Genomic DNA, 16,907 nt, shown 5'->3' on the forward strand with positions numbered 1-16,907 from the left:
GCCTTAGGAATGTACAAGTGAACCAGACCCAGGCCCTGCCTTCAAGGGGCTTGTATTCCAACGGCTTATATTTACACCTAGAGAAATAAACTGACATCCACTGTCTAATGGACTTTTGACATTTATAGTTATTCAAAGTCTTTTCAACATTCTCCACTTCCTGATAGATTAAAAAAAAGTCAGTTGCCATGGAGTTGACTCTGACTCACGATGACCTGTGTGTGTCAGAGTGGAACTATGCTTGCTCTGTAGAATTCTCAATGGCTGATTTTTCAGAAGGAGATTGCCAGGCCTTTCTTCCAAGACTCCTCTATGCGGACTCGAACCTCCAGCCTTTCAGTTAGTAGCCCAGCGCTTAACCATTTGCACCACCCAGGGACTCCCACTGACATAGTAATCACCCACTAACCCTACAAGATTGGTAAACTGAGGTTCGGGGGGCTAAATGATTTGCCCAGAGACATTATACTAGTTAACAGCAGAACGAGGACTGCCATGCTCCAGAGCCTGCAATCTACACGCTACTCCATACAAAAACAAAAAACCCATTGCTGTTAAGTAGAACTGCCCCATACGGTTTCCAAGGAGTGCCTGGTGGATTCGAACCGCAGACCTTTTGGTTAGCAGCCATAGCTCTTAATTACTACGCCACCAGGGTTTCCACACACTACTCTATACTGGGTGATAACGGTGAAGCTCCACCAAGGACCATCATAAAGACTAAGATAAAGGGCTTAATCCAGGCCGGCATACAGTAAGTGCTCAATAAATGTTACTAAGACAAATACCACTGCCATAATCATCACTGTCACCATTGTCAACAATTCTCAAGGGACTTTCACTCTAGCCCAGTGGGCCTCAAAGTGGGACCTGCAGCACCAGCATGTCTGGGGAGCTTGGTAGAAATGCAGGCTCTCAGGCCCCTTCCCAGACTCACTGAATCAGAAACGCTGGAAGCAGGGCCTGGGAATCTGTTTGAACAGCACTCCACAGCGTGAGAACTCATCCAGACACAAGAAAGACCGGCAGGAGAGATAAGAAGACTGAGGCCGAGAATGGGGAAAGGCTTGTCCAACATCCCACAGCTAGTGGATGTCATGGCTGGGGCGGAAGCTCAGGACTCCTGGCCCAGGCTTTGCTCTTTTGGACACACCCCGATGCTTTTCCTGCCTGCGGCTGACGTGTGGGGTCCCTGCACTCTCCCCAAGTGAGGGGTGTGCCAAGTCGTGGCTGCTGGGGAGCACTATTAGGTCCTTCAGTCTGGAGACGACTCTCCCAAAATAACTCTCAGCTAAACAGACATTTTCCAGAAAACTCACCATCATTGCCCAGAGTACAGAATGACCTAGAAACTAAGGCCAGAAGAGGACCTCTGACATGGAAATGGCTTCCTTCGTCCCTTCTTTCTCTCCCTCTCTTTCTTTCTCCTTCTTTATCTTTTGTTTTCAAGAGCTGATCAAGCACTGACTGCTCTAGTATCTTTATTTATGTGTTTACTCAACAAGCATTGATTAATTACTATGTGTCAAGCCCTGTCCTGAGCCCTGCAGTTCCAAAAGCTCAAAACCCTCGTGAGCAAGTTAGGTAAAGACTGCAAACACGTTTTACCCACATGCCAGTTCACATCAGTGTGAGTGGGAGTGCTGGTACATTCAAGCAAGGCACTACAGAGGTGGGAGAGAACAGAGCCCAAGGCCTGACACACCTTCAAGGAATCTCACCTCTGCCATGTCCTAGCTGTGTGATTTGGGCGGGTTATTCTGAGCTTCAGTTTTCTCCTCTGTGAAATGGGGATAATGATGCCTACAGATGGTATTTTTAAAGTACCTAAAACATAGTAGGTGTTGAATGAAAGGCAGCTTTTTATTATTACTATGTTTTCATCAGTTATGGTTTTGGTGAAGAATATTAAATATACCATGGACTGCCAAAAGAACGAACAAATCTGTCTTGGAAGAAGTACAGCCAGAATGCTCCTTAAAAGCAAGGATGGCGAGATTTCGTCTCACATACTTTGGACGTGTTATCAGGAGAGATCAGGCCCTAGAGAAGAACATCATGCTTGGTAAAGTAGGGGGTCAGCGAAAAAGAGGAAGACTCTCAACAAGACGGATTGACACAGTGGTTGCAACAATGGGGTCAAGCATAACGACAATCGTGAGGATGGCACAGGAGCAGGCAGTGTTTCACTCTGTTGTACATAGGGTCACTATGGGTTGGAACCGATTCCATGGCACCTAACACCAACCACAATGTTTTCATCAAGTTGTCCTTGTATTTCTAACTTTTTTTTTTTTTGGTTTATATATTTAGCTGCTATGTTGTTTGATGTGTTTAGGTTTGATTTTCATATCCTCTTCATATATTGTACGTTTTGTGCCATTGCATAATGAATTGCTTTGTCCCACTGAGTAAATTTAACTTTAATTTTTACTTTATCAGATAATAATATTATCACTCCTGATTTCTATTGTTTGTTTATATGTACTTGGCTGGAATCACTTTGCCCATCTCTATTTTTCTCTATCTTTTAATAGCAAAATTTGGTTAAAACATTTAGAGTAACAATTGGATATATATTATTTTACTCCTTCATTAAACTTTTAGAACTCAATTTTGGCCCAACAGCTTTTAAGAAGAAAAAAAGACTCATTAAAAATGGAGGAAAAAAAAGTGGAAGAAAAAAAAAAGATTAGCCGGGAAGGTGGCTTTGAACCTACAGAACTCAGTGACCTTCTGTGAGTCACGTTTATAGGAAATAAGAACAAGTGGAGGCGAAGATGGTGGTGGTAGGAGGGGGAGAGCCATAAAAATGCAGATGAGGAAAAACTGAGTAAAATGTCAGCTGTGGATAAAGGATGCTGATCTAATCGCGCAATTTTAGACCTAGAAGTTTCCCTGGACTAGATCATCTGGGCTCTGGATCGTTATACAGAGAAGTGAGTGGATTGGCAAGGTCACACAGCCTGTCAGGGGCAGGGCTGTGGCCACAGTCACGTCTTCTGGGTTACTAGGCTCCTAAACTCTAGGTGCCTAGAGGAGGATGGACTATGTTTTCAGAGAACCACTTGAGAAAAATCAGACTAAAGCTTCCCTGCTAAAGTTAGGAAGGGAAAATGGAAGGACGGACACCGATATAATATGAGTGGTTGTTGGTGAATAGTAAATGGGGGGTAATCTGTATTTTCTTCTCTGTGCTTTTAGCTAAGTGTGTGTATAACGCGTATGAATGTAGGGGGCAGAGTGGATCAGCATCTATGAGTACATGAGGAGAGCCAGAAAGATGATTAAATGTCTGAGAGAATACAGTATGTGCAGGATGAAAGCCTCCAAAATTATAAATGCATGATCAATGAAGAAGGAGATTTCAAAACTATTAAAATTACAGAATTACAAAAATGATAAAACTGTTAAAATGGTTGGGTAAGATAAGGCACACTTGCATTTGCATTCAGATGTAGAGGTAGGTAGAAATACTAGTATCTCTACAAATGGAACCACTAGGGCACTGATGGCAGAAACGAGTGGCCTAAATTTAGCTAGAGAGGCTGGAATCAGAGCTCAGCTGCTCTGGGTTGAATAGTGTTCCCCCAAAATTCATGTCCACCTGGAACCTTAGAATGTGCCCTTATTTGGAAATAGAGTCTTTGCACATGTGATTAGTTAAGATGAGGCCATATTGGATTAGGGTGGGCTCTGACTCCAAAACTAGTATCCTTATAAGAATGCCAGGTGAAGACACAGGGAGACAGAGAAGTCCACGTGACAATGGAGGCAGAGATTGGTGTGATGTAGACACAAGCCAATAAAATTGCCAAGGATTGCTGGCAACCACTAGACGTTAAGAAGAGGTGGGAGCACAACCCTGCCAACACCTTGATTTGGGGCTTCTAGCCTCTCGAACAGTGATAGGATAATTTTCTGTTGTTTTAAGCCACCAATTTTGTGGTAATTAGTTATGGCAGTCGAAGGAAATGAACACATCAGGTTTCTAGTATCCAGATCTTAGAACAGTTTCTGAGGTCTTAACAGGTTCTGAGAGGTGGTCGTTGAAAATGGCAGCATACTCACATCTGCATAGATGTTGGTTCCATACACAGGAACCCAGTAGGACGGCTCGTCTTTGCAGTGCGCAGGACAGCGGACTCTGCCAACAAGAAGCGTTTATGTGTTGTTACCATCAGCAGCATGCAAAAACTCCTGAGAGGTAGCTGGCTTTCTTTATTTGAATTTTAGATCTTTTATTTAAGTAGTTGGATGAAAGGAAACTACCATACTGTTTTACTCTTTAAGAAAAAAATATGTCTCCCACACTAGCAATGGTAAAGATATTTTTCTTCTTCTAAATAGTGTATATAGTGCACACACACACAAAGACACAAACAAAAAGGTAAAAGGAATAAAAACCCGAGACATATGAGTATAGGGCTGTAAGAGATTCTGCCTCCCATTCTTGGGTGTTGGCCAGTTCATACTGCAGGTACTTTATGAAGATTATAATCAATAGACTTTTTTTTAAGTCTATGGGGGGGGAGGAAAGGGTGGAGGGGCCTCAGTTTGGTGATCACAGAATATTTCAGGGAGGGGGCACTGATAACTTGAGGCAAAAAAGGTTGGATCGCTTGCTATGTCAGGCACCACAGCTCTACCAGCCACACACGGGATGAGAAGAGGACTTTGAGCTGGGAATGGGTAGGCCCTAGATGGTTTGAGAGATTCAAACAAGGAAAGCACATGAGCTCTACTTAAGAAAAGGTCTTTTGTGTTTATCTGGAACAGTACGCTATGGGCTGGAGCCCAGGGACTAAGAAACCAAAATGGCGGCCGGAAGCCATCTGGCCCAGAGACAGGCAGGATTTACAGAGGGAAGAGAGTCAGACAAAGGGATTGAGATGTTGTAACAGTTCCGGGCAGGAAGAGGAGGGTGGGGAGAAAAGAGATGTGTGTGTATATGCACGTGTTTGTGTGCTTTAAAAAAAAAAAAAAAAGATGGATTTGAGAGTCTAGGAATGTTGTTTTCCTACTTCTTTTGGATGGTAGGTCAGAATCTTATATTTTGGATACTCATACTTGTCAAGTTTTTGTTTTCATTTGTATTTTCTGAAATGATTTCCTTCTGCTTCTCTTTAATATTCAGGAAAATCTACTAAAAGGTTGTTACCCCACATTGAACATTCGAGGGCATCAGCATGGTGTTGGGAGTGGCAGTGGAGCCATAAGAAAGCCCCAAGGGGAAGAAGACGAGTAGAAGAGGGAAAGTAGTCAGGGATCACATTTGTCTCCTCTCCCTAACCAGGCTTCCTCCTGGAGCTCTTTCCTCCTAGGACCTCGGGGTCTCCACCCATTGTTTTCAAAGTCAGTCATTCCCTAAAAAAATCCAGAAGTCTCCAAGCCTGGGATAAAGACTCATGAGACATGACATCACCCAGCCTCAGAGTTGGCTGTCTCTATCCTCAGAGCTTTCAACCCAGGGTACCAGGGGCCTCCCACTGTATTTCCAACTTTACAATGGAGGTAAGTCAGAAAGCTCGCTTTGACAGTTTGCTTCCTTGTATATTTTCTGATGGCTGAGAAATTTCTACATGACAAATGAGTAAATCCAAAAAACTTAAGGCCTGTTCAGTCAAAGGATGCTCCTATGCCAATTCAAATAAGGAGAACGTTCCCTTTTTCCCCTTTCCAAGATGATCTACTGGTACTTTAGAGAAAAATACTACCAAGATATCCTTTATTTATGTAAAATGCAGCATCCTTCGAGAGCCAGTTAGTTGAGGTCTGGGCAGATACATGTAAAATCTCTCCCTTGGATGACAAATTGTTTTTCTGCCATAGGATGCTCTACTCAGCACCACAGACAACATGGCTGCATCTCAAACACACGATGCTGAGCAAAAGAAGCCAGCCACAAACGCCTACATAGGTGATGGCTTCATTTGTATGAAATTCCAGAAAAGGCAAAGTTACAATGACACAAAAAAGATCAGTGGCTGTCAGGAACTGGGGGTGAGGGAGGAGGGATTGACAAGGGAACTTTTTGGGGTGATGAAAATGTTCTATATCTCAATTGTCTACGTGGCTGCATGACTGTATACATTTGTCAAAATACATCGAATCGTATCCTTGTACCTGGTGAATTTTATTGTGTGCCAGTTATACTTCAATGAAGCTGATTTTAAAAAACAATTTCTAGAGTGACCCACAGAAAATATTACAGATCAAGTACAAGAAATAATGAGCTCATTTAAAGAGAACAAGTAATGCCCAGCTTCCAATTTTTCTAAAACTGATCCAAAAAACCAAGAATGGCAAACCTCAAGGTCTGATTAGGGTAGGGAAGAGCTTAGTGGCAAATGAAGTCATTCATACAAATGAAAATATTCTCTTGAGTGAGTCACAGCATCAAGTGGGACAAAATCATTTTCTCATTGAAGTTCTCTAGAGCTTTTCTAGGTTTCTTGGGCCTCGCTGCACACTGGCAGCATCTAGGAAGCTTTTAGAGAAGACTGATGCCGCTGCCTGGCACACCACCCAGAGATCTGAGTTGAACTGGTCCAGGGATTTTTATTTTTATGCTCCCCAGGGAATTCCAACATGCAGCCAGGGTTGAGAGTCACTGGTCTAAGGAAAGGGCTAGTGGGTGCCTGCCTCAGCATGAGTGACCGTCTTCCAGGATAGGTAAGGGCCACTTCTAGAATATGGTGTGCTTCTCTACCATGAGATGACACCCACCCAGCATGGCACCGCCTTCTCTTGGCCCCAGTGTACAAGAAACCAGACCCCACAGCGAGGCCCAGAGAGGAAGTAATGCCCTTGCCCCAGAGACCGTGAGCCCCATGTCCCTCCTGTTCCTGCTCCTTTGCCTCACCTTGGGCAGTGAGTGGTCGGCTTCTCAAATGGACAGAGCTGAGCAACGGTGGTGTAGCAATCCAGGTCCTGCACTGTGAACAGAAACACACCAGGAAAGGGTCAGGTCCTGGCAAGCCTGGGCCTCGGGCTACCGGCATGTGAAATGGGCTGCTGGACAATAGGGTCCTACGGGCTCACTTGGTTGGGTTGGAACCTAGCAGGCACCAAGGTCCCTTGCTTAGGGCCTGAGTGTGCTCACAGGTCAAGGATTTCACCCTCAGTGGTTTCTCAGGGACTAACAATACTCATCTGAACAGAGTTTTTCAATTTTAAGGCCTTTCCCCAGCACTGTCCCATTTGATCTTGATGACAGCAGTTATTCCAATTATACAGACAGAAGCTGAGATACGCTGGAGACCTCAGAGACCATGGCGAGAGCCAGCATTTGGAGTCCTAGTCTAGAACTCTTTCCATGGTACAGAGTACTACCTGTGTCTGAGCGCTGCCAGTTCACCCCTACTGCTAGACAGCCGACTCCTTTCTTGAAGGTCATATATTGTGTTTAACAGACATAAGAAAGTGTTAAAATACTGGCCACTTGTGGTCTCTGACAGTATTTCCTCGTATAGTTCAAGGATCAGCAAACTTTTTCTGAAAGGGCTAGATAGTACATGTTTTCAGCATTGTGGTCTATATGGTCTGTGTTGCAACTACTTAGTTTGCTGGTATAGCAGAAAGCAGCCATAGACAATGCTTAAATGAATGGGACTGGCTGTGTTTCAATAAAACTTTATTTACAAAACAGGTGGTGGGCATATGCTGAGAATGGCAATGTTAGCAGGTACACTAAACATTAAACCAGTCACTAAAGGGAATGAAGTTTGCAGTGAAATCCAAGATAACCAGTGGATTACGGTCACATAAAAGTCCAGCCAGCTTACCTTTTACTTCTGACACCGTGAACGAACTGGAAGCTTTGTATTTGCTGCAAAACAAAACATTAGGAAATGGTAAACACAAACAGAATTGCTTCTCAAAGCTCACATTGGCTCCTGTACTTAGTTTATTTACAGCCCTGACCTTACATTTCCCTGGTTGTTTCCCCACCAGCCTAAAAGCTCTGAGAACCCTCTAGAGCAGGGCTTCCTAGCTTTTTTTTTTTCACATCGTGGACCCCTCCGTTGGCACACTGGTGAAGCCTGTGGACCCTTTCTCAGAATAATGGTTTTACCATGCATAAATAAATTCAGAAGATTACACGGGAAACCAGTTACACAATATTGATGTCCTCATCAAAGTATAAAAACAAGTTTGTGTTGGAGGAATAGCTGTGGTTTTTTTTGGTAAGGCAATAAATAACAAAATCTAGAAGTGGGTCTAAGCAGTACTGCCATTTCAAGGTGGGGACGAGTGGAGACTGTTTTGAAACGTTGGCAGTACCTCGATATCTATCAGTGAGAGCCAGCTGCCAATACTACCCTGGTTTGTGGCCAACATTCATAACTGAAGGAAATACTACATTTCAATGAGAGGTTGGTGAAAACGAAGTTGCAGTTTTTCTCTGCATCAATGTTCCCTGACCCCCTGAATTCTACAATGTGAAGAGTTCCTGCTTTGGATGCCAAGTTGGCCATTGGAAGGGGCCAGAAGTCTCTCCAGGACAAAGGCTCCACCCAACACAAGAGCTGAACCCTTTGCCAAGCTCACGAATGCTCGCTGCCTGAATTAGGTTTTACTACGGCTAGCATTGCAGTCACACAGCGATACCTCAGTGGATACTTCCATTGCTTTCGTTTGGAGTCCCTTGCTCTTTGTCTGCCTAACTTCCCTGCCTTAAGTTCATAACGCAGGTCTGTCTGACCCCACAGCCCCTGCTGCACACTGCTGGGTTTCCCTGTCTCCAGGACCACTTGTGCCTCTAATCTCATACACAGACCAAGACACAAGCACCTAGATCTGACCTCTACCTCCACCACAATAGGTCAGGATGACCAGGATGGTCTGCCCACCGTCCACCACACACCATATGTGGAAAACATTACCTTGGAAGAAAAGTAAGCATATTGTCTTAAGAAAAAGTACTAATCAAGAATTACTCTACACACTCATGGAAATCACCAACTGTTAACAATGGCACATCTGAAGACCTCTCAGTGGCTGGGCAAGTGGAAAAGGCAGGATTCAAACTCAGCCAAATTAAAAATACACACACAAAAAAATCCCACAAGAATGGAATACCCTAAACCGTCCATAGTGGAAATTTCTGAGTTAAGGATTAAGGTAATCTCTCTTTTTTTTTTTTCCTGCTTCTTTCTATTTTTTAGGACTTTTCAACATTTCTACAATACGCTCATAACCAGGAAGAAATGTTCTAAGGAATCCTGGCCACAGAGTAGGAGGCCCTGTGTGGTGCGCATGGTTAACGCACTTGGCTGCTAACTAAACGTTGGCAATTCCGGTCCACTCAGAGGCGCCTTGGAACAAAGTCTTGGTGACTCACTTCCGAAAGATCATAGCCATTGAAAGCCCCACAGAGCGCAGTTCTACTGTGACACACATGGGGCGCCGTGAATTGGAATCAACGTGACAGCAACCGGTTTGGTTTGGTTGTGGAATAGTCACCTCAAAGACGCCACGCCGTGCCTCTCTGACTTCACGAAAAAAGGGACCTTCCCGTTCCTGGTGACGTCCACCAGGCCTCCTTTGTCGTCTATGATTCCGAAGTGAATTGCAGCTCGGCATATGCTGGACGACTGGGGAAGGAGGCACGAGACCATAAATATATTCTGAAGCAACCTTTGTCAACAATCTTTTTCAGAAATACCCAGGGTGCTTGTCCTCACCCCACTAAAAGCCAAAAAGACAGGATAAAGGTCACCCCTTCCGACCCTTTCCTTTATAACCACATCTTTGTTTCTGGAGTTGCTTATCTTAAAAAGCTCCTCTGAGTTGCCTTACAACTCAGTTGCCTTGCAAGAACAGTGACAAATAGCCCTTTCTCCCCCTCCAGTCGAGCATATTAACACACATTCTGCAGTGGAGACAGCTCTGCCTTGGGGTCAGCCGTGGGTTCCAAAAGTGGCTTCACGAGTCTGTGAGCCGTGGGTCTGTGCGGATCAGCTGTCCCAGTGTAAGGTTTTACTCAGAAGGGGAAAGAAACACTTTTCCTATTAAAACCAACAGCCTTGTTTAAAAATACACAAGCCATTTAAAGAAATACTGGCCACACTTACACTTTCATAAAAGAGAGTTCCAAAAATCTTTGCCTTGTTGTTCGAACAGCCCGCTGGGCACTCGTACCTGGCGGAGAAGAAATAAAACGAGTTTCAGAGGCAAGCATGTTGATGAAATCGGAGAGTGAATTTATCGTTTTCTTCTTCAGTAGCTCTCTTATTAATGTAAAGAAACTTCACTCATTTTCAATCTATTATTTCTGAACAGGTCGTAATTTACCCAGCCCCAGCCTGAAGTTTATGTCCCTGTGAACACAACTACAAATTCACTTCGCCCTTCTTAAAGGCTATTTTCACATACTTAAGGCCAGCACTAAGGTGAAGAAGTGGATACAGACAATTCGAAGACGACACATGAATGGCTTCAACGCACACAAAACTTATCGAACAAGTGCAGATTAAACAGACATTTTCTGTGTATCAATTGTAGGGAAGGATATGCCTGCACACTGTATAAATTACTCTAGCCTTTTTTCCAGAAAGCCTTAAAAATTCATACCTGTTGACTCTTGAATTTCCCTTGTAGGTATATATTCCAAGTAAAAAGTCAGAAAACAGACCAACATGTACATTCTGACAATTTCTGGGCGTTCGAGGGCTGCCCTTTTGTGGTGCTGTACCTTCTGTACCAGGCTCGCCTGAGGATACATGTATTTATACACACATGTATTCCAACAGGTTCTAATTGTGAAGAGCTGGAAATGAGTTACCAGGTGTCAAAAGGAATGGCCACACAAACTTTTCTTTAGTCACACGTCAGAGTATCACGCAGCCACTAAAAATGAAGGCTTTGCAAAATATTTACTGGTGGTGGAAAATATTAAGTGAAAACAATAGCAAACAAAATTGCAAAACCGGCCTCATCAAGGCACAGAAAAAAGATCAGAAGGAAATATACCAAATAGCTAGCAATATAGGTGAGATTCTGGGACACTTCTTTATTATTTTTTTATTTTGTTTTTCCTGAATTCTTCACAATGAACAAGAATACCTTTTAAAAACACAAAAAAAGCCCAGTAAACATATAGAGAAAACTGCTGTGTCAGATCATGGCGTGGCCTGGGTGAGAGAGACGCGGGTATTGTCTGTTTGCAGGTGGGGTGAGTTCGAATTCTTAACTATCTTTTCCCAGCTTGGGGAGTGCCCCGTCCACCCCTGACTCTGACGATGCTGTTTGTCTGGTGAGAGGTGGTCTCCAAACCTTGTTGATTTTTTTCCAATGAGTACTCAGGTGCGATCCTCTCATGATGAGCCTGGAGTGCAGAATGCACCATCGTCACAAAAGGGCAACCCTGGACCTCTCCAAAAATTACACACCCATTAGTCTGTAGATGATGCATCTTTCTGGGAGGTACCTGCTTTCTTCCCAATGTGCCCAGCACAAAACCAAAAATTTAAACCAAACCAGCTGCCATAGAGCCAATTCCAACTCCTTGGAACCCCATGTGCATCACAGCAGAGCTGCGCTGCACAGGATTTTCAATGGCTGATTTTTCTAAAGTAGATTGCCAGACCTTTCTTCCAAGGTGCCTGAGACTTTGAAATGTCACCCTAACACTGTGCACAGGGACAGGCAGGCTTTAGGTATAGCTATTCCACCCTGTACTCCTTGGAAGAAGTATAGCCAGAATGCTCCTTAGAAGCGAGGATGGCGAGACTTCATCTCACATACTTTGGGCATGTTATCAGGAGGGATCAGTCCCTGGAGAAGGACATCATGCTTGGTAAAGTAGAGGGTCAGCAAAAAAGAGGAAGACCCTCAGCAAGATGGACTGACACAGTGGCTGCAATGATGGGCTCAAACAGCACCAACTGTGAGGATGGCACATGTCCAGGCAGGGTTGCTAGGAGTCAGAACCATTTCAACGGCACCTAATGACCCCAACAACATTCCACCACTGATCATTGCCACATCTTGCTCATCATACCAACAAGTTAACTGGTTTGACTTTTGTAGTAGCTGCAGACCCATGACAGCTTTGCCTGGGACGGTGTACGAATCCATCAAACAGCCTTGTCATACATCCCAGGTTGTCCAAAGCATGTTTCATAACACTCATGCCAAAGTCTGAACGAAGGGTTCTCCTGCACACTACACCCTAAGTCCCCATGGTAGCACCCAGGACCTACCACCTTCTCACTTTAAATAACAGCATTCAGCTTCAGATGAGCAGATGCCAGGATTCACAGGAAGACGCTGACATCCTGTCCTGATGACATGTTTTACCATCATGATCCTGAGCTTCTGCACCTGCGGGCTGTTCACTGCCAGAAAGGGCAGCCCAGCAGCTGTGCTGCCAAAACCAACAGCGCTCTTCCTGGCAGACGTGCTTCAACATTCGAGCGGACAGCATGAACTGACTCCATCAGTGAGATTAATCTGTTCGGCTACTGAGGGAGACGCTGGCAGCTCTGTTATCCGGTGGGAAGCAGCCCTTCTCCAATTCTGCAGCAGTCCTGTTGCATCTGTCAATGGCCACAGCCCTGGGCCAACACACACCCTAGCACTTCCCTAGCCCGGAATCCTGCCTTCTGCCAGCCATGGCGCAGAACATGGGGCGCCCTCTGACTCCTGTCACCCAGAGGTGGAATGGAGCCCCCAACTGGGCAAAACCACGGGTCGTGATCTTCATTCTTATAACATGTTATAACACATGTATGGCATAACATGTATGTTCTACAGCTGATGAACTCCTTTTTCACCAAAAACCCAGGGCATTTGCAGCCAGGCTCCTGCCGGAAAGCCAGCCTTGCCTGGTGAACAGACAGCCGCCACTGAGGGAGGAAGGATTGACTTGATAGAGAGCACTTACAGACCTATTAGCCACGGGCTCCTTTAGGTTCTGTAAGATTGGTCTTGTTCGAAAGTCCACAGCTTCTCCCGGAAAGACGGCCTAAAGTCCATTCCCAGTGAGGGTGAGTAGGCTTCTGGGTTTGCTCAGGACTGAGGGGCTTCCCAGGACTTTTAGAACTAAAGCCATGAGAGTCTCAGGTAAACCAGGACCAGGTGGTCACCCATTCAGCCTTGAAGGGGTGACCCATTTCACAGGGATGTCTTGAAGAGGAAATGTATCAATACATGTGAAGGTACTCTGTAAGTGGGACAGCACCACGTGAAACTGTTACTATCGCCACAAAGACCATGCTTGTTTTTCCTGTGCCCCTGCCCCTAGTCCAACCCTTAGCCTGGGATTTATCTCCTTTTAGTGGTGCGAGACTGCTAACCTAAGGGCTGGCAGGTTGAACCTACCCAGGAGTACCACAGAAGAAAATCCTGGTGATCTGCTTCAGTTAAGATTCCAGTCAAGAAAACCCCATGGAGCTCAGTTCTACTCTATAACACATGGGGTCCCCGTGAGACAAAATCACCTTGACAGCAGCTAACAACACAACACGCCAAGGAAATGCCTCCAGGGCCATAATTGCCGCATCTCTCATGTGGTTGATTCTCTCATTCCTCTGGTTCTCCCATTTCTCAAATTCCTGAGTCCACCCCAAACCCCTGGGTCCTCTGGGGTGAGGTCCAAAGTCTGTATCTTCAACAGACTCCCCAGGAGAGTCTGCTGGGCTCTCAGGCTTGAAAACACTCACTCTAGCTTAAGGCTCACAGCCCAGCTGTGACTTAGCATTACCTGGAGAGGTGACACTTGGGCCCCTTCCCAGGCTAATTAAATCTGTATCTCTGAGCAGAGGGCTTTGGAGTTTAAAAGCGCCCAAGATGATTCTAACGCAGAATCCGGGTGTGCTGGACTCAGTTCATCCTGGCTAGAATTTGGCTTGTTACAGATTCAGGAACTCTGCAAGCTGGGTATTAGACCACTGGGAATATTTATACCACAGAAATTGGCAGCTGCTACGAATCATTTTTTGCTGTCATTTTTGTTTGTTTTTGAGAGCTGGCTTACCAACAACACACCATGGTCAGGTGTGTTTGATGGGGTTGGATGCTCACCATTCCCCCAGGATGCATTTCATAGGGCCTTGTAGGGACGAAACTCAACCAGAATACACATGGGGGTGGAGGAGTAGACACTCAGAAGTTGGATCAATCCTCTAAGTCAGTGGCCCTCAACTGGGGGCAATTTTACCCTACAGGGGACAGCTGGCAATATCTGGAGACTTTTTTGTTGTCACATAGGGAGATCTTATGGGCATCTAGTGAGTAGAGGCCAGGGATGCTGCTAAACATCCTACAGTGTATAGGACCATCTCCACCACAAAGAATGATCTGGCCCCAAGTGTCCATAGTGCCAAGGCTAAGGAACCCTGGTATAGGCTGACAGAGAGGGGCCATCTTCGTCATAGGGGACTCTGGGATGTCATGATCAGTCTAACTTATGGCACAAAGCAAACTGAGTCAGCCTCACACTCAACCAGGACACCTTCTGGCCTCAAAGTCCTGAACACCATTTTCCCATGAGTTTCTACCCAGCTTGGTCTGGGTTGAATCAACTAAATGATCACGGCACAACTCATAAGCCCACAGTGGGTTCCTCGAAGGGCTGCAAGCAGCAGCAAGATGGGGACAAAGCCAAGACGTTACCTGTTGCACGTAGAACCTTTGCACTTGTCCTTCATCTTGGTGTCACACCTGACGACCTGGGCTAGGAAAGGAACGCAGAAATACATGTCACATCAAGAAACAGGGAGGATGTTTGGGCTAGAGGACTCCACTCTGCCTTGAGGGGCACTCTGAACCCTGCCATAGGGAGGGCGGGAACAACGCATAATGGTGCAGGCTTCCATTATGAGGTTCAAATCCCAGGTCCACCACTTAGCAGCTGTGTGACCTTGGACAAGTTACCTCCTCTCTCTGAGGCTGAGTTTCCACATATGAATAACAGTGGGAATAATGACAGTATCCACTCACAGGGCTTTGTGAGGATTACATGAGACACTAAAGATTAACCCTCAGAGAGGTGTCTGCGCACACTAGTGCACAAAACCACGTAGGGTTTCTGGAGGGCCGGGACTTCCCAGGAGTGAAGAGGGAGCTTGACCAGACCCTGGGGCCAGGGAGTCCTGCCATTCTCACTGAGGGTCACCCCACAGACTTTTGGCAGCCTTTACTCTTATACTTATTTTATAGCGACATATCAGAATCTTGAAGCAGTGTCACAATTTGGAAAAAGACATATATTATAACTTGACATTATGAAAAGAAAACAATGGGACCATTCTGAGTTTTTGGAAGATAAGAGCAACAGCTTATTTCCTGTCCAACTAAAGCTACCAAATGGTTAAATGTCAGAAAGTCGGGAGAGGGGGAGATATTTGAAAGCACAAGAGGATAGAAAGGAAGAAAGTACAATCACCGCCATCATTCATGGATTCTGTTTATACAAATTCACCTACTTGCTAAAATTCGTCTGTGACCCCAAAATCAATACTAGCGGCACTTTCGCAGTCATCTGTGGACATACACAGAATGGGGCAAAATTTGAGTCGCCTGACGAACGTGTTTGCAGCTGAGGCCAAACAAGGTAACACTTTGCCTGCTTGTTTCAGCTCTCAGACTGCAAAGAAGTGTCCTTTTCATGGTCTATTTAGACGTTTTTCTCGTTTTTTGTGCTGGTTGTTGGCGGTTCCACTGTTTAACATGGCCCCTAAGCATTGTGTTGAGATGCTGTCCAGTGTTCCTAAGGGCAAGAAGTCTGTGATGTGCCTTACAGAGAAAACATGTGTGTTAAATAAACTTCATTCAGACATGAGTTGTAGTGCTGTTGGCTGTGAGTTCAGTGTTAATGAATGAACAACATATATTCGTAAGGAGCCTGTAAACAGAAACACACATATAACAAGGTTATGTATGTTTCGATCAGTTGATGAAAATGTTGTGAACAGAGGCTCACAGGAACCTAACCCTGTATTTCCCCTGGAGCAATGGTTCAGTATTCGCTAATGCAGTGTTCATGGCGACTTTATAGAGCATAATGATCACAAATAATGAGACTCGACTGTAATTGGGAAAAGAGGAGAGGGTTTCTGAGGAAGATTAGCCTAAGCTGTGCCTCCATTTAGGGTGAGTTCAGTTTTCTGCCGCATGAGGTTTACGGGGAAAACGGTACAGCCTATGCTTAATGCTATGTATCTGTAAGAAAAGACCCCTCCGCAGGCCCAAACCTTCAGAGAAGGCAGCTGCACACACAGGCACCCCTGGGAGCAGTGTCCTGGGGAAGTCCAGAGGAGAGCTGAGCTCACCCCTGGGTGAGTGAGGGCAGGACAAAGGAAAACTTTAGGCACTGCAGTGAAGTCAGGAAAGAGGAAAGCAAGCCAAGAGATGAGCATAAGAAGAACAATTAGTGCCCGGGAATTTACAGATGCCTTGGGGAAGGCATTCAATTTCTGTCCAATTTGGGGTGTTGAAGGCAAATTCATGATGGCCTCAAAGCACAGAGGGTGACCCAAATTATGCAAATAACTCTCACTGCAGCCCTGATGTAGACGTCATTAACCCCACTTCATGGGTGGAAAAACCGAGTCTCCAAGGGTGGAGTACCCAGCTGAGTCACAGAGCCGGCACATGGTGAAGGCAGGCTGGGACCCACCAGAACCAGCTTCACACTGCATGCTGTCCCTTGGGGAGGCCAGCATAGCCGAGAGGAACCCAATTTCAGCCCAGTTTCCCCTTGAAAGGACCAGGGAAGGTCCAACCTTAAAATACCTGCCTGGGGAAAAAAAAAAAAATCACCCAAGTATTGCTCCTATAATACTTGCTTTTAAAAATGACTTTAAAATGTCATTTTTTTCAAAATGGCTTAGTGTTGTGTTTTTTGCAAGCCACACCCCACCCTGTTCTGCGCTGTTTGTTGACTTGGAGACCTCTCA

The 16,907-nt window shown here is 45.2% G+C and overlaps 1 protein-coding gene across 2 annotated transcripts in view; it reads right to left on the minus strand.

Moving 5' to 3' along the window:
- Nucleotides 1-16,907, minus strand: part of CRISPLD2 (cysteine rich secretory protein LCCL domain containing 2) — a 71,441-nt gene that overhangs the window by 18,598 nt on the left and 35,936 nt on the right. For both annotated transcript variants that reach the window (XM_010597822.3, XM_010597820.3), the window contains exons 8-13: nucleotides 14,623-14,683; nucleotides 10,080-10,146; nucleotides 9,469-9,599; nucleotides 7,788-7,831; nucleotides 6,866-6,938; nucleotides 4,072-4,147 (exon numbers count right to left, since the gene is read on the minus strand). In XM_010597822.3, the coding sequence (XP_010596124.1) occupies nucleotides 4,072-4,147; nucleotides 6,866-6,938; nucleotides 7,788-7,831; nucleotides 9,469-9,599; nucleotides 10,080-10,146; nucleotides 14,623-14,683 (452 nt within the window). The remainder of the gene's footprint in view (nucleotides 1-4,071; nucleotides 4,148-6,865; nucleotides 6,939-7,787; nucleotides 7,832-9,468; nucleotides 9,600-10,079; nucleotides 10,147-14,622; nucleotides 14,684-16,907) is intronic.

Source organism: Loxodonta africana, chromosome 21, assembly GCF_030014295.1.
Source record: "Loxodonta africana isolate mLoxAfr1 chromosome 21, mLoxAfr1.hap2, whole genome shotgun sequence".
In the NCBI taxonomy this organism is placed as follows: Eukaryota; Metazoa; Chordata; class Mammalia; order Proboscidea; family Elephantidae; genus Loxodonta; species Loxodonta africana.